Source organism: Tinamus guttatus, unplaced genomic scaffold (assembly GCF_059628265.1).
Source record: "Tinamus guttatus ecotype Peru unplaced genomic scaffold, ASM5962826v1 Tinamus_guttatus_pri_ptg000051l, whole genome shotgun sequence".
NCBI classification, from domain to species: Eukaryota; Metazoa; Chordata; class Aves; order Tinamiformes; family Tinamidae; genus Tinamus; species Tinamus guttatus.
The window spans coordinates 1044628-1067244 of NW_028288585.1; the positions used below are offsets into that span (position 1 = coordinate 1044628).

General features: G+C 42.4%; 2 protein-coding genes across 2 annotated transcripts in view; one reads left to right on the plus strand and one right to left on the minus strand.

The window, feature by feature from the left end:
• ASRGL1 (asparaginase and isoaspartyl peptidase 1) overlaps positions 1 to 22617 on the plus strand; it is a 449509-nt gene that overhangs the window by 244683 nt on the left and 182209 nt on the right. The window lies entirely within an intron of this gene.
• SMAP1 (small ArfGAP 1) overlaps positions 829 to 22617 on the minus strand; it is a 79372-nt gene continuing 57583 nt past the window's right edge. The window contains exons 7-11 of the mRNA XM_088539851.1: positions 16959 to 17043; positions 6920 to 7047; positions 4225 to 4393; positions 3271 to 3587; positions 829 to 954 (exon numbers count right to left, since the gene is read on the minus strand). Coding sequence (XP_088395977.1) covers positions 829 to 954; positions 3271 to 3587; positions 4225 to 4393; positions 6920 to 7047; positions 16959 to 17043 — 825 coding nt within the window. The remainder of the gene's footprint in view (positions 955 to 3270; positions 3588 to 4224; positions 4394 to 6919; positions 7048 to 16958; positions 17044 to 22617) is intronic.

The window sequence follows — 22617 nt, forward strand, 5'->3', positions numbered from 1 at the left end:
AAAAAGAAAATCCACAAGTGTTTATGGATTTATCCTTTTAATATAGGGAAATAACATTTTATTATTACGAGGCACCATAAAATGTAAACACAATCACTGCCATAAACCTGGATATCTCTGCAAGGAAAAATATATCTGTTCACACTGAGTTGTCTTGTATACAGATTGTGCCACTAGTTCCCAGCATTAACACTGTGCACAAGCCTCCAGCCAGACTGGATATTTTATCACAGGAAACTCCAATGGATCAAATGTTCTTTTTTTCCTTTCAAGTAAAAAAGAATAAACTATTAATTTGTAGAACTACAGTAACATCCAGGTTTATCTTTCTTTCGATAATCATGTTCCCTGTTACGCACACCATAATAACATCACAGTGAAATGTATGATGAAACAAAATTTGTTTGATACACTAGAAAACATTGCTCAGTGATACATTTACATTCTATTTATATATATATGATTAAACATTTGTTCATAGAGTACCTTCTACAGGATTACTGGGTAATTTGGGAGGGCAGGGTTTATATTTTTAGATATTACTAACATGATAGCTACATCCCTTATATGCAAACATTTGATCTACAATTTTGAGGGAAAAAATCAGTATATGATTAAGCAGCTTCTTAAATATATGGTCTACGAAATCATGAGTGCACTGTAGTATGAAAAAGCTGCTGATGATATATAAATGTATTCTTGATCTGCTTGTCACTACATCAAATTTAAATCAATACAGACCACGACACGGTCGGTCAGTTATAGTTGTAATCGGGGGGGAAAGAAAACGGATGTCCATGGCGAGCGCGGGGAGCGGGGCGGCCCCGCTCACTTCCAGAGCTGCGTGCTGAGCGTGTGGCCCGCGGCGCCCGCCGTCCACGCGCCCGCCGCGCCGCCCGCAGCGCCCAGGCCCCGCGCGGCGCCCAGGCTCAGCGCGCCCAGCTGCTGCCTCACCTGCAAGGCAAACAAAGCACACGCGCCGTCAGCAGCGACGCCGCGCACCGCGCAGCACGACACGACGCAACGCGCCGCCCGCCACAGCGCGCGTCCCGCGGGGCGGCTTTCTGCCTCAGCACAGCTTCCCAAAACAACCTGCTAAACACTTCCCAAGGCGCCGGCTTTTCTGGGAACCCTTAGTGTGAGCGACCACCATCACTCGGAGCAGCGGGCGACCTGTGGCAAAGGGCCTGACAGGCTGGAGCCTCCGAACCAGCGTTTTACTAGTGACTCTGCAGTGACCACATGATGCGTCTGGGGTTCCTCAAATCGCAAGGCCCTTCGAGTTTCAATCACAAAAACAAGGCAGGTTACGAAGCCTTGTCTGTACCTTCAATTGCAGGTGTTCTTTGTTCTAGCAACATCCCTCTCAAAATCTTTATCTAAGCTTGATACATTGTCCATTTGATTGTCAAAGTATAAGATATTTTTAAACTTCAGTATTACCTATAACTAAGCATTTTCCTAAAGACTAAAATGTACTCAAGATACCGTATTTCTTTAAAACAGACGTGAAAAAACCAAATAATAAATCTAGTTAAAGGTTCAAGAAATTGAAGAGCTCCAAACTCACATCATTCCTTCTAAGGAAGATGCAAATATGTTTCTACTGTCTCCAGATATAACCATTAATTGTAATTTTTCCATGCTCTCAGTAAAAATGTTCTCAAAAGAACAAGTCCATGGTACCACATGCCTACTGGCCAGCCCAAAGCACGGGCAGAGTGAAACACAGGCAGAGTAAAGACACCCCTCTCAAGGGCTTGAGAGCAGAAGAGCATTTGGTGAAATTAATAACCAGGTGATGAAGAGGGACACTAGATAAGGAACATCATATGCAATTTAGAGATAGTGTTAGATAAAAATCAAGAGTTCATGTAAACGAGACTGAACAGTTTCAAAACGAAACTGCAAATCACTGGTGAAAAAATGTTTTTCAGTGAATTGCACACTGGTATTTCAGGGTAAAACGCAGTATTTTGTGCTTTCACATGTGTGTCCGCAAAAACAGCTGTAGTGCTGACCATGGGAATCAAGGCAAGCTGGTGGAGATATGCGTGCTCCAGTAATCTCTTCCGAGGGAGAGTATGTAGAGGAGATTGTGTAAGGTGCACTTATACACGGCGCAGAAAGTGAGCCCTCCCCGGCCAGCTGCAGCCACAGATCTGGTCTGTTCCCCGAGAAACTGAGAAGTATCAGTGTGCCGATAGCATTTTATGTACAGGTGATACAGAAACATGTGTAAAAGAGCTGATCCTGTGAGGCAGCTTTTAACTATGTTCATAGATATTTGATAAAAAGCATGATTTTTAATCTCATACCTATCTCTTTGAAGTAAGATGCACAAAAAGGTTGTTAACAGTAATTCTGTGCCCTTTTTTTGATATTTTAAACTCTGAACTTTTAAAATGCATGAGGTAAGATTATTTTTCGAAGCAGGACAACAGACCCCATTTATCCATTTAGGAAATACTGCCTACCTTCATCAATGTTCACAATGTAAGATTGAACAGAATAGTAAAAATTAACATCATTAAAGCTAAATAAGCCTTTAAGGTTCATTTCACAAAGTACTGCAGTAAGCAGCAAGTAATTATTATATGATTTTTCTAATTCAAAGAATATTACAGAAAAAAAATCAGTTGCTATCTTCCATGATGAAGTCTTCATGGGAATCAGTAAGGTCTCAAAATCTCCTTCCAAGATGTTCCACTAAGTGCATATTAACACATTTGGATAACCCTTTAAACATGTTTAAGAAACAAAAATAGCATGGGAACATTACAGATAATTTGCTTAGAGTGATCTATTATTTATCTACAGGAGACTGCTGGAGTGTAAAGCACTGTGCACATTCCACTGAAATTTATTTTGAAGTCTGTTGAAAGTATTAATTGTTAATGTCTATCCTCTAGTAATTAAATTCTGCTTTTAGTTATAAGGCTGAATTTGCACTTCAGTATTGCATAACTGCACCTCAGCACCTCAGCTAGATTTCTTCCTGGCTAGTAAAGATGGCAGGAGGAGACTAAGGACACTAGCAGGGAACCGAGTTGGCGCTCCCTTGGTAAGGTTTATTCTGTGCTTATATATGCATTACCTTTAACTTACACTCTTCCCTGTTTATTCCCCTGCCCACGTATCTCAACAGTTCACAGCCCAAAGGTCTGTAGCTAAACCCCACTGCAACTTTCTTCCTCCATCTACGCATGCAGTATCTGAAAGGCGGCATCTTTTCTAAAGCACTTTTATTAGGGAATCGGAGCTCCTTACCTGTGGGAGGTTCCACTGGGCTTGCTGACTCTGCTGCAAGCCGTGCGTGACCGCCGGCCCCGCCATCCCTCCGGGCGGCGCGACGACGTTCTGAGGCAGTCCCATCACACCGCTTGGTGCAGTGCCACTAAATCCATTGGGCATTCCCATCCCTACCATCACACCCGGGCTCTGCCCCATGACCGGCACAGATTGTCCCATCATGTTTCCCATCATTCCAGTTGCTGCAGGCACAGGAACTCCCATGGCGGGAAAACCTTGGAAGTGAGTGGATTGCTGTGTGGTGAACGGCATGGCAGAGGATCCCATGAACATACCTGTGGCAGGAAGAGGGCCGTTACAGACAGGGGTTTGTGACAGCCTCCCCCTCCCCTCGTTTGAACCACAACAAAACAATTGTAAAGCTGAATTGTGCCCAGTTGTAGCCACCAGGGCCACCTGGGTACATGGCCACACTAAGGAACTGCTTAAAACCTCTCAAAGGAAAGGGACTTGCTTACCACACTTTAACTAACAAAAATGAGTTTGACAAATCTTGCAGCAAACCAGAATCTTCTAATTATACTACTGGAAGCCTCTGGTTTCACAGCCACACGGCTGGGAGCAAAAGGGGACAGGTCTGCAGCGTCCTGCAGCCTGCTTGTCACACGGGGCAGGCTCACACGCCAAGCAGAGAAGCTGAATTAACAAATACTGTCAGTAATTTGTGTGTTTGGTAACTGGAACAACTTCAAATTTCAAATTAAACTTCAAATTAAAAACACATGCTAGTTTTTCTTCAGCCTTAGTATTATGCTTCAGTAATTTCCCCATTTTTATAAGTGGATGAAATAAAACTCATTTGAATATATTTAGAAGAATTAAGAATAATAGTTTTACACTGTTAAGAAATAACAACTGTATTGTAAGTAAGGGTAAAATAGGATAGTAGATACATCTGAAAAAGTTATCTACCTGGAGCACTTTGCTGCTGCATGGTTCCTGTGCCATATAGTGATAAGATGGAGTCTTTGGAGAGTTGCTTCTTTGCTGACTCTTCTGATTTTGTTGTTTGCTCAGTGAATAGATCAAGATCCCCGGACGCAGCAGATAAGGTGGCAGCTGCTGGTTTAGTGGAAGTGCTCTGGGAAATTAAGGTCAAGACAGACTACTGGGTTAAACCAGCAGAAGTCATGTTACATTAAATATTTACTGCACACTCTCATTCCTGAACTAAATTAAAAGCAGTTTAGTTATAGGGCTTAGCTTAAAGTAAATGAGTGTTTCAAAAGATGTAGCATCACCAAAGCCCAAAATCCAACATGCACATTTGGGAAAGGCCAGAAAGAGGCTATGCAACAAGCAAAACTAAAACCTGACCACGCTCCAGTGCTTGCTTGTGCAGGCTATTCAGTTTTTCTTGTGCTTACATTTTTCATCGGTGGGCTGCATAAATCATGAGCTGTCGTTAGAATATGAAAAACAATTAGGAAACCAATAAGGAGATTACAATTCACATCTCATTAATCCTCTCCTACAGGGAATAAATTAGAGGAACTAGAACAAAAGACTCAGTGTTTGGGAATATGCTATTTAGCTAAGACAACAGTATTTTTGGAGAAAAAGCAAAAATAAAATTTTAGTCCATCTATTCAAAATAGCTTCTGAAATTCATGGATTATAACCCTTACAACGGTCTAAGTGCACTGGATTTACTGGGAAAGCACAATTATCTATAATTTGCTAGAGTCTAGCACTGAGAAACTCAGATACCCTCAAACTGTGACGCTTTTTGTTGCCCTTACAACAAGCACTTTTTAAACACACCCCACCCAAGTGTCTTTCCTTTGCATTATTCTGCGACGACTCCGCAGGCGGTTGCAGCGGGGAGCGTGCGCAGGCGCGAGGCGACGCATGGCGCTCCCGGCGCTCCCGCTGCCCCATTCCGCCCGGGAGGATTCCCAGCGCGAGGCACGAGGCGAGGGCGCCCGCGCCAGCAGGAGCCGGGTCACGGCGCCCCACCAAGGCACCGTCCTGGTTCCGTCCGGCCCAGTGCGCCCCACGTGTTCAGCGCCCCGCTGCCCGACACCGGGGCACGTTCAGCTCTCAGCTCTTTTACGCGGTGAAAGGAAACTGTTTACAACACAACAATAAGGGGACCGGGTCTGCAGTCAGGTCCACCATTTTACTTTTATCCTGTAGCAGCATTTATGACCACCACAAAGCAAGCGGCTACTGTAGCACGCCGACGTTCTTGCTTAAAGCAGCAACTTTGGAGATTTCCCTATTTTTGCTGGCAAGCTGCTGACCAGGCCTCGAAAGCTCCACTTTATCCACACAGGATTCTACGAGCTTTGCAACACAAACATCCCATGTGGGACTTCAGAAAAAAAGTAAAACAAAACAAAACAGAACATTTGATTGCTGTGACAAAAACCTATAGAATCAAATGATGTTATAAACTGGGGAAAGATATTTACAAAAATAATTATGCTAATTAGTCAGAAATCATCACGAGGAACAACTACAGAATTCAGATGGTTGCTGGTCCAGGAGAATATGTAAAACTACCATGGAAAGGGGAGAGGAGAACAGCACAAGCTGTGTGGCAGTTGGAAACACAGCACCTATACAGTACCCAATGCAGAACAAAGTCACTAGACCTTAGTAAACAACAAAAGGCAGATGGTGGCACACTACAAAGAGAAGGTAGACTGGAGAAGACCATTTCCATCATCAATCCTTCCACGTTAGATACTGTCAAAACTACTGGATATGGACACAGGCCACAGGTTCCAAGCTATGAATTCAAGAGCACGAACAGCCCTGCATGCCTGAGGCATAGGGAGACCAAAGAGGCCTCCGCATCGCGCTAGGAGGGCCCTGGAGACGCCAGGTTCCTCCAGCGCAGCCCTCTCGGCGCGCGCGTGCCGCGTGTGGCGTTTCCTCAAGGGCTCCCCACGCCGCCTCCGCCACGGCAGGTGAGTCCCTCCGAGGCCACCAGAGGCGCAAGTGGGCGCAGGCCTCGGCCTCCCGCCGAGGAAGGAAGGGTGCGAGAGCGCCAAGGGGACGCGACGGCAGATCTGCCCAGGGAGCAGCGCTGTTTTCTGTCGGCATCCACCTTCATTTCTCTATGAAGCTATTCATTTCGCTATTTCAAGCTATGAAGCTTGAGACCTCATGTTTTTAGCAGCTCTTACACAGAAGCATCTGGTATGGCCTTTCTTAAAGAGCTGTGTCACAAAGCGATAAAAGGTCCTTAATCAGTTTGATTTAAAGCCCAGTAACCTGAGGACAGCAAGTAAAAAATAAATTCAGCATTACCTGCTAGAAAGCGAACAAAATTGAAGAGCACAATTTAAAAGAAAATATGATCATCACCAACAGGGTACAGCAGAATCCAATTTAGCCAGATAATTAAGGGAAATTAGAAAGCTGTCTCCTAATGCTCATATTTGAGCAACGTGGAAGCTGGAAGAGGTGAGAAAAACAAAACCATTTCAGCTAATAAAGAGTTTCTAGTGCTCAGCAGTGCGCACCCCTGCGTGTACAATCCGCTGAAAGAAAGCATGTGCATGTATATACATAAGAGTGTGCATGTGCACACATGCTTATGCATGTCTGTGCTTATACAAATATACATACATAGGTGCGTGTGCACAAAATTTACCTGAGCAGGAGGTACAGCGGCTGCCGGTAATGGATTAGAGATCATTGGGCCGAAGATATCCAGGTCATCATTCAAAGCTGTAACAGTGGTGGTGCCTCCATTTGTAACAGATGCTTCAGCCGGACCATCTTAAAAAGACAAGGCATCCATATTTTAAACTCAAAATTGTTGCTGTTTCAACAGGGTGAGAATACTTAAAGATGCATCCTGTCCAAAGTTATATTCAATGTCAGGGATTTTAGACATTTTTCAGATGTCAGATTGTTCAGATTTTGTAACGGCTCCTCTCCACACACAATATTAGTGTGCTTCAGAAACAAGATGCCATTTGAAGACTTCAAGGACAGCAATGCCAGCTTACCAGAACACATCACTCTCTCTCCTGAATGTTTTCTTCAAGCATACAAGGTTTATACTGAGTGACAACATAAACAAATCAAGACGACTCAAACCTGAGTTACACATCAGACAAAATATATTCTTCTGAGTTCTTAAATAAAATTGGTATTTTTGAATGTATGAACTTATTCATAATATGTTAATTTACTCAAGGACACTTGATCAAAGCTCACAACAGAAAGAAGCCTCTCCTCCCCCCTCCTTTTTCAGAAGTACTTTGCACTTCTTCATACAGCTTCATGTGAAATCCACAGCAAAGCCCCCAGGACTAACAGCTACAGAAGCCCAGGCTTTTCTCCTGCACCCATATAGCTTTCTGCACCCTATCCACCTGTAACCATTTGAATGCATAAATACATTTAGGGATACAGGTGAAAATGCAGGTCATGAAAAAAGAGCTGAAGAATTATGGTTTCAAGTAGAATTGCAAGAAAATATTCAATAGAAACTTCCGCTGGTGAACATGGTGGGCACACTGGTTACGAATAACACAGAAAAAGCAGAGTTGCTGAATACCTTCTTTGCTTCGGTGTTTACCAAGGGCAGCCCTTTAGAGCCCCAGGCCCTAGGGACAAGAGAAGAAGCCTGCAGAGAGGAAGACTCGCGCTGGGTAGAGGAAGATTGGGTCAGAGAGCACCTAAGGAACCTCGATACCCACACATCCATGGGCCCTGATGGGATGCACCCCAGAGTGCTGCGGGAGCTGGCGGATGTCATAGCTAAGCCGCTCTCCATCATCTTTGAAAGATCCTGGAGAACGGGGGAGGTGCCGGAGGACTGGAAGAAGGTCAATGTCACGCCAGTCTTCAAAAAAGGAAAGAAGGAGGAACCAAGCAACTACAGGCCAGTGAGCCTCACCTCCGTCCCTGGAGAAGTGACGAAACAGTTCATGCTGGCTGTTGTCTACAGGCACGTGGAGGACAAGAAGGTGCTCAAGAGCAGTCAGCATAGATTCACCAAGGGGAAATCATGCTTGATTAACCTGAAAGCCTTCTATGATGGAATGACCAGCTGGATAGATAAGGGGAGAGCGGTGGATGTCGTCTATCTCGACTTCACCAAGGCTTTTGACACCGTCCCTCACAACATCCTCCTGGGCAAGCTCCAGAAGTGTGGGATAGATGAGCGGACAGTGAGGTGGATTAGGAACTGGCTGGATGGCAGGGCCCAGAGAGTGGTGATCAGTGGTGCCGAGTCTAGTTGGAGGCCTGTAGCTAGTGATGTCCCCCAGGGGTCAGTCCTCGGTCCAGTCCTGTACAATTTATTCATCAACGACCTGCATGAAGGCACAGAGTGCTCCCTCAGCAAGTTTGCTGATGATACCAAACTGGGAGGAGTAGCCAATACCCCAGAGGGCTGTGCTGCCATCCAGAGGGACCTGGACAGACTGGACAACTGGGTGGTGAAAAACCTCATGCAATTCAACAAGGCCAAGTGCAAGGTTCTGCACCTAGGGAGGAATAACCCCAGACACCAGTACAGGCTGGGGACTGACCTTCTGGAGAGCAGCTCCGCAAAGAGGGACCTGGGTGTCATGGTGGACAACAAGTTGACCATGAGGCAGCAGTGTGCCCTCGTGGCCAAGAAGGCCAATGGGATCCTGGGGTGCATTAAGAAGAGCGTCTCCAACAGGTTGAGGGAGGTGATCCTGCCCCTCTACTCAGCCCTGATGAGGCCGCATCTGGAGTATTGTGTCCAGTTCTGGGCTCCACAGTATAAGAGGGATGTGGAGCTGCTGGAGAGAGTCCAGCGCAGGGCTACAAGGATCATCAGGGGCCTGGAACATCTGCCCTATGAGGAGAGGCTGAGGGAGCTGGGCCTGTTCAGCCTGGAGAAGAGAAGGCTGAGAGGGGATCTAATCAGTGTCTATAAGTACCTCAAGGAAGGCAGTGAGGAGGATAGTGCTGGCCTCTTTTCACTGGTGGCCAGCGACAGAACCAGAGGAAATGGCCGGAAACTGAAACACCAAAAGTTCCACAGGAAATTAAGGAAAAATTTCTTAACAGTGAGGGTGACAGAGCACTGGAACAGGCTGCCCAGAGAGGTTGTGGAGTCTCCTTCTCTGGAGATCTTCAAAACCCACTTGGATGCAGTCCTGTGCCACGTGCTCTAGGTGACCCTGCATGTGCAGGGGGGTTGGACTAGATGATCTCTAGAGGTCCCTTCCATCCTTAAGCATTCTATGAATAGAATATAGAGACAAAAACGCTACAAAATGTGTTTGATGTGTAGAATAATAAGTGCTCATTCTCATTTGAATTTAAGCTGTCCAAGACAAAGTAGAATAAGTAAAATTTATTAACCAATTCTTAAGTTTATCACAAGTGAATTTGTTACTACAAAGCATTTGACAAATACTGAGTACAGATTCTGCTGAACATTATGATGGCTGCATGGCATTAAGAGCAAATTTATTAAAGCTTTTTTGGGGGCAAAATAAAAGGTTACTTTTCAAAGCATCTAGTACTCACTATAAATGTCAGCTTTCTTCAGCTAAATAAAAATGGTCTCTCCAACCCAAAGTCATACCAAGTGCACAGTTATTCACCTTTTACTGGAGGATTAGTATTCTAGAAATCACTGAAATACAGTACATAAATTTTTATTCAGTGCTAAAGTACTATCAGTATTTTAAAACAAATTTTTATTTAATATATTCAAAGAACAAATTTCCTTTTCCAGTTTCACATGTTGTATCCATGTTATCTATATATCATTATTCAACATAAGTATTAGTGTCTGTAATCTACCATCCTCACAGGTTTTTTTTTTTTTCTCTTGTGTCACACACTTACACAAAGGGAGCTAACTTCAAATACATCAAGTTCTACATACAATGTTTATATAAAACTACTTCCATATTCTTTGAGAACATAATACTTTTCAAGTGTTTAATATGCTTCTTATAAATTGGTACCATGAAACCCCAGATTTTGCTAGATTGGTCTGAAGTCTTTTGAAAGATATAGGCGTGCTGTTGATATATCTTAGTGAATATTAGAGCCAAGGAACTAAGTATTTTTAACCTATAGGCGGCAAAACCCAGCCATTTTGAATTACTGTTTATAACACAAAATTTAAATATGTATGAATAACATTTAACAGGAAACCCTGTCTTACTTATTTCCTAAAAAAAGTAATGGATGGAATACTAATATACATTAAAAAGTTACTCTTAAAGCATTTTTTTTTCCCCAAGATGAAGCAGAAAGATACCAGAAAAAAGTTCAAATTTAGAGCATGGAAGAAATCTGACAGTATTTTTACTTCCTGTGTATTACTTGTTGCAATATTCATGTACACATACACAAATGCAAAGTTGCATTTCAAAATAATAGTTTACACACATTCTTGAAGATTATGGATCATTTTCAGCTTTGATATGCAAGGCCATTGATTACAGAGCCCTTCTCGCTTACCCTCCTCACTTCAAAATACTGCTGTAGTCCAAGAATATTTTATCCTCAAGGTACTTGGCTTCCAGAACTGGAAGACACCTAGAGAATGCAGAATAACCCCCCATAATCTAGGTGGAAACAGTCAGTGACCTGCTACTCCACTTGGACACTCAAAGTCTATGGGGCCAGATGGGATCCAGCCGAGAGTTCTGAGGGAGCTGGTGGAAGTGCTCACCAAGCCGCTCTCCATCATCTATCAGCGGTTCTGGTCAACCAGAGAGGTCTCAGACAACTGGAGAATGGCCAGTGTGACACCCATCTACAAGAAGAGTCAGATGGAGGTCATAGATCCGGGGAACTACAGCACTGTCAGCCTGGCCTCAGTATTGGGAGAAGCTTTGGAGCAGATCATGTTGAGGGTGATCACACAGCATGTGTGGGACAAGCAGGGGATCAGGCCCAGCCAGCATGGGTTCATGAATGGCAGGTCCTGCCTGACCAACCTGATCTCCTTCTATGACCAGGTGACCTGCCTGGTGGCTGAGGGAAAGGCTGTGGACATGGTCTGCTTAGACTTCAGTAAGGCCTTTGACACGGTCTCCCACTGCCTTCTCCTGGAGCAGCTGGCAGCTCATGGCTTGGACAGGTGCACTATTCGCTGGAGGAAGAACTGGCTGGATGGCCAGGCCCAGAGAGTGGTGATGAATGGAGTTAAATCCAGTTGGTGACTGGTCACGAGCGGTGTCCCCCAGGGGTCGGTGCTGGGGCTGATCCTCTTTAATATCTTAATCATCTGGATGAGGGGTTCGAGTGCAAGTCTCACCAAATTTGCAGATGCCACCAAGCTGTGAGGAAGAGTAGATGTGCTTGAGGACTCTGCAGAGGGATCTGGGCAGGCTGGATTGATGGGCTGAGGCCAGCTGTATGAGGTTCAAGAAGGACAAGTGCTGGGGCCCTGCACTTCGGTCACAACCACCCCACACAGCTCTACAGGCCTGGGGCAGAGTGCCTGGGGAGCTGTGCGGCAGAAAAGGATCTGGGGGTGCTGGTCAACAGCTGAACATGAGCCAGCAGTGTGCCAGGTGGCCAGGAAGACCTACGGCCTCCTGACTTGTATCAGGAACAGCGTAGCCAGCAGGACCAGGGAAGTGATCGGTCCCCTGAACCTGGTGCTGGTGAGGCCACACCTCAAATACTGTGTTCAGTTTTGGGTCCCTCACTGTAAGTTCTTTGAAGCCCTGAAGTGTGTCCAAAGGAGAGGAATGAAGCTGGTGAAGGGGCTGTGGCACAGACCTTATGAGAAGCGGCTGAGGGAGCTGGGATTATTTAGTCTGGAGAAGAGGAGGCTCAGGGGAGACTCTACCTGAAAAGCGACTGTAGTCAATCTCTTCTCCAAAATAACTGCTGATAGGACAAGAGGAAATGACCACAAGATGCACTAGGGGAGGGTCAGGTTAGATATCAGGAAGAATTTCTACACGGAAAGAGTAGTCAAGCATTGGAATAGGCTGCCCAGGGAAGTGGTGCAGTCACCATCTGCAGCAGTGTTCAAGAATCGTGTAGATGAGGTGCAGGCATGGTGGTGATGGGTTTATGGTTGGACTCGCTCTCAAAGGTCTTTTGCAGCCATAATTATTCTAGGATTCTAAAGAAAAATATTCTGGAAGAGTTACAAGTTACTCAGAGTACATCCCTGTTTGAATGAGTTTTGCTGCCTACCATTAATGGCTGGTAAGAAGGGTTGTGCTTCTCACACAAGAAAATCTGTCTGGTTTTACCTCAGGATGAAGCGCGAGCCATGGCAGCACCGCTGCAGCGAGGCTGCACGCAAGGCACAGCTCTCCTGCGCACGCAGAGAAGGTGATGGGAAAAATAAACAGATGCTATTTATGTTTTGCATTGCTGTTCCTAAGCTGTGTCTGAAAACAGATATTTATTAGATACCAAACCAAGAGATCCATCTGCTACTCCTTCTCTTTTTACGTTTATGGAAATACAAGAGATCACATCTGACTGCCATGTTCTGCAACAACAGATGCTGCTTCTGCTTTTGGATGAGGAAGTCTTACATGAACTTGTTAACAGGAGCAGCAGCTATTTACCAGGACACATTTAGCGAGGGAAGGCTGCTAGTTGGGGGGTACATTTATAATGTTTTTCTCTATATTCATTTTCTTAGTACCTGACATGACAGTTTCTACATCAGAATTGCCTTTTGTTCCCCGAGCTTTCACGTACAGCTGCACTTCACGTGCTGCACTTATCTGGGCCACCAGCCAGGATGACCTACAGGAGAGACTCGAAGGATCGGCAAGAAAGAGAAACTACAAGGAAATATCTATTCTTAAACTCTGCACCACATTTCTGAAACCCCTATTTTCTGTGGGGCAAACTATTGGGTGCATATGATTATTCATCCCACTAAATGACCTGAACAAGAGGAAGAGTAGCATACATTAAATGCCTGAGACACAGATAAAAACACAGTCTGCTCCAAATGTTTTGGGAACCATTTACTGCATTATAAAGCCTTTGCAGGAAGCAGCAAAGCGTTCATAGGAAGCCTGTTTCGAGACAGTACTTCTCAAAATAAAATTTGGAAAGCCAGACAGCTCTCAACACTTTATGCCTCAAATGGTTGCAGCTGTTTACCTTGTGGGTAGATATATTGCTTATCTAAGCATAGCCTTAACAAAGCAGCATTATTATTAAATGTTTACACATTACATTAAATGTATCTACACATATATACGTTATCTATACAGCTCTAATTTTTATTTCATAAGTGCAGCTTTCTAACATAAGACCAATGCTGCTACTTAGTACTTACCAGACAGTACTGCCAACAATACGTTTCTCAGACACGCACCATTCAGCTGCATTCTCATGCTATGATTTAGCTCTCAAAATTTACCATTTCTCAGAATCTCTCTTCCAAGCAGTTGGACAGCTTTTGGCATATCTTACTTCACCTCTAGCTGTGCCAGATGCACGTCCTGTGCCCCTCTATTCCCTGAACCACAGCTTCCCTTCCAGCTCTGTAACGTGGCCATACTCCGCTTTACTGAAGCTTCTGTCTCCTAACCCTGCCCCACCCTATTTACTTACATTATAACCAAGAGTTTCTTAAAAGCAAAAAAAGTAGTAAAACACTATAATAAATTCTCAGTCTTTTCCCCTGGTCATTCATTATAATTTACTACAGTGATTATTTCAGAATGTGCAATTATCTGGTTTATTAATGGCACATTTGAATATGGTAAACGATGCAGAACATGTAAAATGCATTTTTCCCCTCTTCTGATAATTCAGTAAGGTAATATATTTAAAAAATATTAACTTCTCATTTTTCTAGGCAAGTTTCCTTGCCAAATAATCCCAAAACGTCCACATAATTTACCACGAAAATATACACTCCAATCAGAAAATAAATATTTATATATTTTAATAAACCTTTCTTTACATCGATCTGACTTAAGTGGAGATACCCAACTTGTAAGAGAAAATCCCCAAATACCGAGTAACACAGACCATGACTCCAATACTGGAGAACTTTGGTTTACAGGCCGTGACATTCAAAGCGTTGCCTGCAATGCCCTATTAAAACTTAATGTTATAAATCCCCATACTAGATTTTCTATAAGGAGATATACGTACACTTCTTTTTAGTGTGGTCAAAATCCAACTAATTGTAGGCATCATTAAAAACAGCAGTTTCATACTACAGAAATAGGCTGTGATTTCCCATAGCCTGGGAAGTGAGGGAAGGGATTTGGGGTTACAGGGTAAGGTCAGAAGAATATTTAACTTGCAGATTCACATTCCCCTCCTTTCAAAGTGAGGTGATTACTGAAGTAAAATGAGCTTTTCCAATAAGAGGCCAAAAGCCCCAAGTATTTTTTGTAGAGGGGCCATCAAGAATCGAATAAGGAAATTATTCAGAGAAATTAGCTCAGCTACAAAAACAATATCCAAGCACTATCTTAACAATAAATTCCCTTGAATAGGGACTCAAGGGAGTCACATGAATCCATTTAAGAGGACTCAGAAGAATCACAAATGGGATAATACAGGCACCAAGGATATCATGCCTCTTCTGCTATTACAGGATTTAAAGATACATTTTCCTAGATACATTAGCTTGAGAATTTCACCTTTTATAAAGAAAGGCCATTTTATTTTTAGAAAATTACCTTTTTAAGCTACAATTGCCATCAGTTGCCTAAGTGTAAGTCCTATTTCACAGCATTTTTTTCTTATTCTGACAGTATGCCACTAGAACCTAGCTGAGAAAAATAAGCAAACCCACACAGCAAGACCTCAGAGTTTTATCTTGCACCCAAAGGTGCTTTTGCAAGCACTGAGGTTTACGTAAAATCACCACCACAAACTCCACACACCAACCAAGGACACCTTGCAAAAGGTTCGGTTAGCCTGAAAGACAAAATTCTTCTAGCACGAAATACAATCCACTAAAATTACTTGTCCTGCTGCAACAAGTGATACGATTTGCCCCAGTAAAAGCTACTCCTGGGCTTCATTTGCAGAAATTTGAGTCCTGTGGGAATGAGTCATTACCATTAGAAATGTACCCACTCGATATGAAGAACAAACTATACAAACACATCCATTTTAATGCTGTTTGATGAGCTGAATATACTGTATTGAAGTGGTCTTTCTTTTAATACTATTTGATTCGATAAATTAGGAACAAGCAGCCTGCAGCAGGAATTCATTAGAAAACCCTCCAAATGAAAAACACTGTCACCAATACGCTGCTCTTCTGCAGCGCAGGGGACTCCAACTGACACCAGCTTGCTGCACTGCATCTCAGTTTGTTTAGGAGATCTTAAAACCTCCTTCCTCTAAAACCACGCTTTGCTTCAACATAAATTAGACACCTCCCTTTCTGTATCTCGTTATGCTTTTTTTTTTTCACTGAAAAAGCACAGTCGTTGAACAGCACTATCAGCACTCTACTTCATATAAAATACGAAGTTAGTCTATGTAATTTGAATTTATTATCGTATCATAAAACCATATGTTATCAATATCCTTTTCAAATCATGTCTAAAAGGATAAAGAAGTCTCACAGTTTCCGAAGCACATAGTGATTACATTTTATTTTTTAATTAGCTTGTTGGGCTGGTAGAGAAAAATATAAGACAACCAGTTTTCCATCAAGTCTGAATTACTATTTTTTAGCAGGTTCATTCTACATCCATAATCTAATTTTTACTGTGTTAATTAAGATTTGCCTGCACATCACAGCAGATTAATTGGGATAACATGAACAGTATAAAAATAATGGTATTTTACAGTGCCTCTACACTCAAAGAGGAAAAAAAGCTTATTTTTTAAATGTCAGTATGAACTCTAAAACAGGGAAAATGTTGCAGCAAAGCAAAAACATTATTCACACTTTGCTTAAAGCCAAAAGTTAAAAAAGTTTTCTACAAATATATCGAAATCTATTTCTTTAAATACATATATCCCTAACACTGAATAATAGAAGACATTAAAAATAGTTATTTTAGTATTTCCCTTTCCTAGATCAATTGAGTTTTTTTTAAAGGGGAACACACATTTATAGTATATTATATTAATACAGGAAAAAATGGATTTTATAAATATTGTCTTTAGCACGCAGAGAAAAAGCTTAAAGAATACAATAGTATAGGCAGAGGGTATAAGCTGAAGGATTCGACTCCAGGACTACTTATTTACAAGACAAATAGTTACCTCTCACTGAGGAAAACAAAAGGTCTATTAGATAAAAATGAATGACAGCCACAGTGAGCTCACACTAAGAAGCGCAGTATGGTAAGTTACACAAGACACTAGCTGGCTGCTGTGAGGAGACACGTTCCTGCTCTTTCAGCTTAGGGATTTGATGGAATATAATTTTACAGAAACACAATGCAGATAACGCAAGCATTTCATTTGGAAGCAGAGTGGCACCACAAACCCTGCCACCCCGCAGTCCACAAGGCCTTTGAAGGTCCTTTGGTAACTTCTCCTTCCCCCAGGGACTCGTCACTCCCCTTAGCGAAGTGCGGGTATCGCTACACACCAATCACCACAGCACCTTCCTTTACAGTCTCAACATTACAGCCCCAGCCTTATGGCTTTCAAACTTGGCAAACAATATCACTAAGCATAAAGAAAATAAAAACAGTCGTTCAAATACAAAATGATGAACTTGTGGTTGACTGAAAAACAGAGAAGGATCTATTGCTTACCGAGTCCTAACAGATCAATAGTGGGTTCTGTTGACTTTTTTGGACTTGCTTTAACTTCTAATTGCTGATCCTCTTTCTTCTGTGGCTTTGAAAGGAGAGGAAAAAACAACATGGTAAGTAACCTTTCAAAAAAACATACAGGACTTAAAAAAAAAAAAAAAAAAAAATCCCATTACATCCTCTGCCCAGTATCCGAAATAAAAGCCCTTTTCTGTATTTATGTATCATAAATGGATTTGTAATGAGGCAAGTTGCAGATACGATCAGAAGAGACAAGGCACAGTATAGTAAAATTTGTATAATCAATTTTAAAATAAATGTAGTTTCCAGTCTAAGTTAAAAAATGAAATGAAATATTAAACTTGATTATTGCATTATCATGCTTCAGGTAAAAAGCTGCTTGTGATACAACTTTTAACCAATTTCAGCATCCAAGCTGCACAGTTCTGCTGCTTTAAAGAGAGAGAAACAAACAAACAAACCCCAATTTTTTTAAAAGCTTAAATTAAATGATTAGATCATTGCTGCTGTTCAGCATTCCCGAGAAGACTATCTGCACACTCCACAGGGGCCATGCACAGACGGACACGATCTCTGTCCGTAGCCTTTCTCGGTAAATCTAAGGTAATGCTAAACAGTATTTCCCTCCCTTGGAACAGGGAGTTCCAGCCTTTTCTTGCCTATTCTTGCCTAGAGTTTTCAAAAGATAAGATGAGATCCGCGTGAAATCTGGCTATGGCGATGACTTTGCATAACCATATTTATAGCTCTTTTTCTCATCGTAGCCTCCTGATCAATCCATTAAAGCCTCCATTTTGAAGCGACCACAGCCTGGTGCGCAGCAGTGACAGCCCAGCCGTGCTCCGGCACGCGGTGAGGAGCAGCGTTTAGCCCCGCGCTACCACAGAGGCACGAGCAGCCGAGGCGCACGGGCTGCTCGGCCCTCGCGGCGGCCCCCGCACCCCGTGAGGCAGCGGCCGCCACGGCCCCTCTCAGCCCTGAGGGCTACGGACAGTCAAAGGCTCTCGAGTGAAAGGGAGCCTGACATATAACTCATCCCCCTCTGATCTGAGAGATTTTCCATTGAAAACCTTCTCAAAACACTTGCCATACTCCCAGCTTCATTTCTGTAGTTACATAAAACAGGTATCTTCACACCCAAACATTACTCACTTAAACCTAAGTCTATCAAAGGAATACTTGCTTATTGCAGTCTAAGACCCTTACATTCACTCGAATGGTGCTTTTTTTTCCCCCCCCGGAACAAGTTTGTTTGGGAGACTGCCTGCTGGAAACACATCCCATAAATACTGCGATCAAAGGGCAATGAAGTTTCCTGATTCTATACAACAATATATAATTACTAAATTTTCATGTCTGAGTGCACAACATGAAGAACAGTATATACATTTCACTTGCAATTCCATATTAGAGATAAAAATATTAAAACATGGCATACCTGGTACTACATTTACATACTTTTATATATACATTTGTTATTACATTAAAAATAATAGTTATTATGAATATTAACTGATTAATAGCAGGTATTTTAGAAAAGATACAAAATGTGTATGTTTGGCCTTTCTTCAACAGCTGTAAGGAACACTAAGGGTCACTAAGGTAAAAAGAAGCATTTCTGATGTTGCTTGGTTTTATAATGCTGATTTTTGTTTAAGCATCTTAAAATTTCTGAACAGAGAACAACAACTTGAAACTGAAAAGCAAACATGTTAGAATTGCACTAAACGCGCAAATATTTCGTTATTTCAATGAGGTTTACAGTGACTGTCTGAAGGCACAAGTTTGAAATACACTACAGTGTGACAGGGTTGGTTTAAAGTACAACCTTTTGTTTGTGCAAAAACCAGCGCATTGCTCTGCATGCATCGGTAAGAACTAAGGAGAATTCAAATGGCATGTTTTGTTCAGCCAGGTACTTACTATTGAAGCAAATTAATCTCATTATCTACACTAAAAATGTCAACTTTGATCCTCTGCTTTGTCAAATGTTTTTTTTCAATACTTATGAAGTGTATTTTTATAATTCAAACAGGTCAATTTTTATCATAAAATTCAGATAACAGACCCGAAACAGTTATTCTTTTTACTGCCATATTTCTTGTTCATCATGATCCAAATGAGAACGGGGTTGAAGACATAATGTACAGAAGCATTATTTTTCTAAATAAAAAGAAAGAACTTTTGTTTTCCAAGGATTTCTACACCATTACTCTATTTCTTTATCAGTGATTTTAGTAGGTTACTTCATACTTAATTCAACTTAGTAAGATGGCAAAATTATTTTCAAGATTCTTACAACAGCAAATATTTTTAGACATTAATATCAAATTCAGGTCTAGGATAAAGATTTTCTACTTAAAGCACCAGTCACAATTTCTCCTTTTTGATGAGACATTAGTTTTCACCAACACAATAAATCTTCAGTTTAAGAATCATAGAATCATAAAATCGTTAAGGTTGGAAGGGACCTCTAGAGATCATCTAGTCCAACCCCCCTGCACACGCAGGGTCACCTAGAGCACGTGGCACAGGACTGCGTCCAAGCGGGTTTGGAAGATCTCCAGAGAAGGAGACTCCACAACCTCTCTGGGCAGCCTGTTCCAGTGCTCTGTCACCCTCACTGTTAAGAAAATTTTCCTTAAGTTCCCATGGAACTTTTAGTGCGTCAGTTTGTGGCTGTTTCCTGTAATCCTATTGCTGCCCACCAGTGAAAAGAGGCTGGCCCCATCCTCCTTCCCTCCTCCCATAAAGATCTCTCTTAAGGTATTTATATACATTGGTCAGATCCCTCAGAGAAAAGCCACTTGTCATCTAATGATTTATCTTTATTCATCTTTACAGCAGCATTCACAGTAAGCAAGACTCAGCAGATGGTCTGGAGCAGAAAATAAAATTTTGATATCCTCTTCCTCCACCAAGTTACCAAACTGGCTTCCTCTCGCCATCATTCTCTGACCACAACACACACTAGTTACTGGAATTTTCAATCCTCCTCTCAAATTTGAAACCATTTTAGATTTATTGTGCCTTCATTGCTGGCTAAGGTGCTGCAGGCTTCATAGTAAGGGTTTTGCGCAAATTCAGAAGAAGACACAGGCTCAGTGGGACTCAAAGATGGAGAGGGATATCTCACAAGTCACCTGCACTAAGGGGCAAGTGAGGCAAGTCTGGAGCTGCTGGGCTGAGCCAGAACCTGCCACATATACGCAACTGTTCTTAGTTTAACTCACAAGTAAACCTGCTTCCAAGTGCTGTTTCTTAACATAATCTTTGTCCTTTAGCCCGTGGGTCTTTTATTGCCCGGCTGCATAGGGACCCACCTGAAGAGGCTGCAATGCACAGCAGGCCCCATGGGGGTACAGACACGAAGGCAGCAAAACTCTCACAAAAGGACAGAAGGGGAGGCCACACTGGAGCCCCTTGAAAATGCTATTCTGAATTGTAAGGAGAAATTTAATAATTCCTTTTTTTTTTTTTTTTTTGGCCTTTTGCTTCAGCAGGACTCATACATGACTAAGCTTTATGTAGAGAGCGATCTTTAGAGATGTTAAAGCTCAATATTCCACACTTGGTGAGCAGAGAAGTGGGCGACAGGCAAAACACTGCATAGGGAGGCAGTGACATTTCTTAAACTTAATGTTTAATTTAGTGTTGTGCTTTATCTAAAAAGCACTGCATTTTGTAGCAGCACAACGTACCATGACACAAACCTGCTTGTGAATCCTGCTGCATTAAGATGCACCTCAGTTTCTATTACTAGTCTGACTATCTCAGCAATTATTTTCAAGTATTGACACTAGTACTAGACAAATTATCCTTTGTTGACTCCTTTGGGAAACGCTAGCATAAAAATCGAAGACTAAGCAGCATCAGAGAAACTAAGCATAGCATTAAAAATCTGCTACGGTGTAGCCAAGTAGGAGGGGACTTGTACCAGTATTGCTGCATGTGCCTTCAAGGTTATTGAGGCTACCATTTCTGATAACCTTCTAGACTGGATAACGGTATATTTGGTTTGGGAATTTTTGCCTTTTTAAGCAAAGTACATGACTTTGAGCAATTCCTATACATATTTACTTCAGGTCATTAGTAACAGCTTCCCATTTAAAGCCATCTTCATTGTTCTAGTAGATCTTAGGAAGAACTAATCTCTCAAGAGAGCAGAGCATCAAAACATCTATCACGTACAGGACCCACGTGCCTTTTTTGCTGCAGCCACCACGCTATGTATTTTTCCCCCTTTGAATATCTGCTGAAACGAAGCAATGTCCTCTGCACCAAATTATTCTGAAATTACTAAAAGTAGATTATTTGTAAATAGCACTGAAAGAAACTAGGGTTTGAAGAGGCTCCTATGGAGTCAACTCTCTTGTATCCTCCACAGAATGAGCCTGTTATGTAGCATTACTTGGAATTTTCAATCTTCAGAAGAAAAATGGAGCCTCTGTTTTGAGGTGGGCCCAAAAACCCCTTTACATTATCCCTCTGGTAGCAGATACTACCTACTTGTCTCAACTTCAGGAGAGAAATAAAGACCTCAACTTGCAACCTTTTGCAAGTATTTTCACCTATGGCAAACTTCTTCAGTAGAGGAATAAAGGTACACTTACCATTCAGATCTTATTTTTGGCAATCACAGGCAAATGCTATCTAGATGCGATAACACTATTTTTGTACCCCAAAGTTACCAAGCTTCTGCTTAAGTATCTTGTTCTCTCAAATGATACAGCACATAGAAATTGCCAGCTATTTTATTCACTCTTGCCAGGCATTTTTGCTTTTCACGCTGTCAGGCAGTCTGTTAACCCTCTCAAAGGCAGGGCTAGTGCCTGGTCTGTGGGCAAGCGCGTCTCAGCAGCACACGCTGATTTCCCAAGAGCTCGTCTGCCCTGGCGGGCATGATGCACCGTCTCAGGATGGTCTGCAGCCACAAGCCCCTTCCTGGAGCAGCAACCCCCCGGCATCACCTAACACAGCCTCTTCCTGGAGCTCTGCGTGAGGGGTCGCTGTGGTAGCAGCTCTGAAGGTGGCTTTGGCAGTTAGGTGCAAGGATCTCCTGCAGGAATGGACCATGTGCATACCCCATGCTTCACTGTTTCTCACAATTGCCTCGTTTTACAGTTTTGCCATGGCAAGGAGAGACCAGTTGCTATGAGGACCTGGAGAGGTGAGCCGTGCTGACAGCATGGCGAGCGCACAGCGAGCCGAGGACTCATGCAATGAGGTCAAGAGCAGTTTTTCTTCTATTATCTCATTGAAATTTCCTTTTGTTCTCCTTCTGAAGAGACTGTACAAATGCTACTCCTTCATAAAATACTTGAACTTTGGCTTGGTATTAGAAGGCATATTAATCATCAAAAGATCTCATCATACGGATAGCCTGTATAGGCTGCCTGTCATTAACAGGATACAAGACAAACATCAGCAGTTGTGTGCTTAAAACTGATGAAGTTGCTACCATGTAAACACTTTCCTCTTCAAGTTTTTGCCCTCATTTAATTCTCTGTCATTCACCCCCAATATTACACCCAAATCAAACTACACCTAATTCCTGCCAATCTCTACAATAGAGTAAAAGATATTATGACAACAGCGCATTAATAATTTACTCATCAATACTCTTCATGTAACCTGT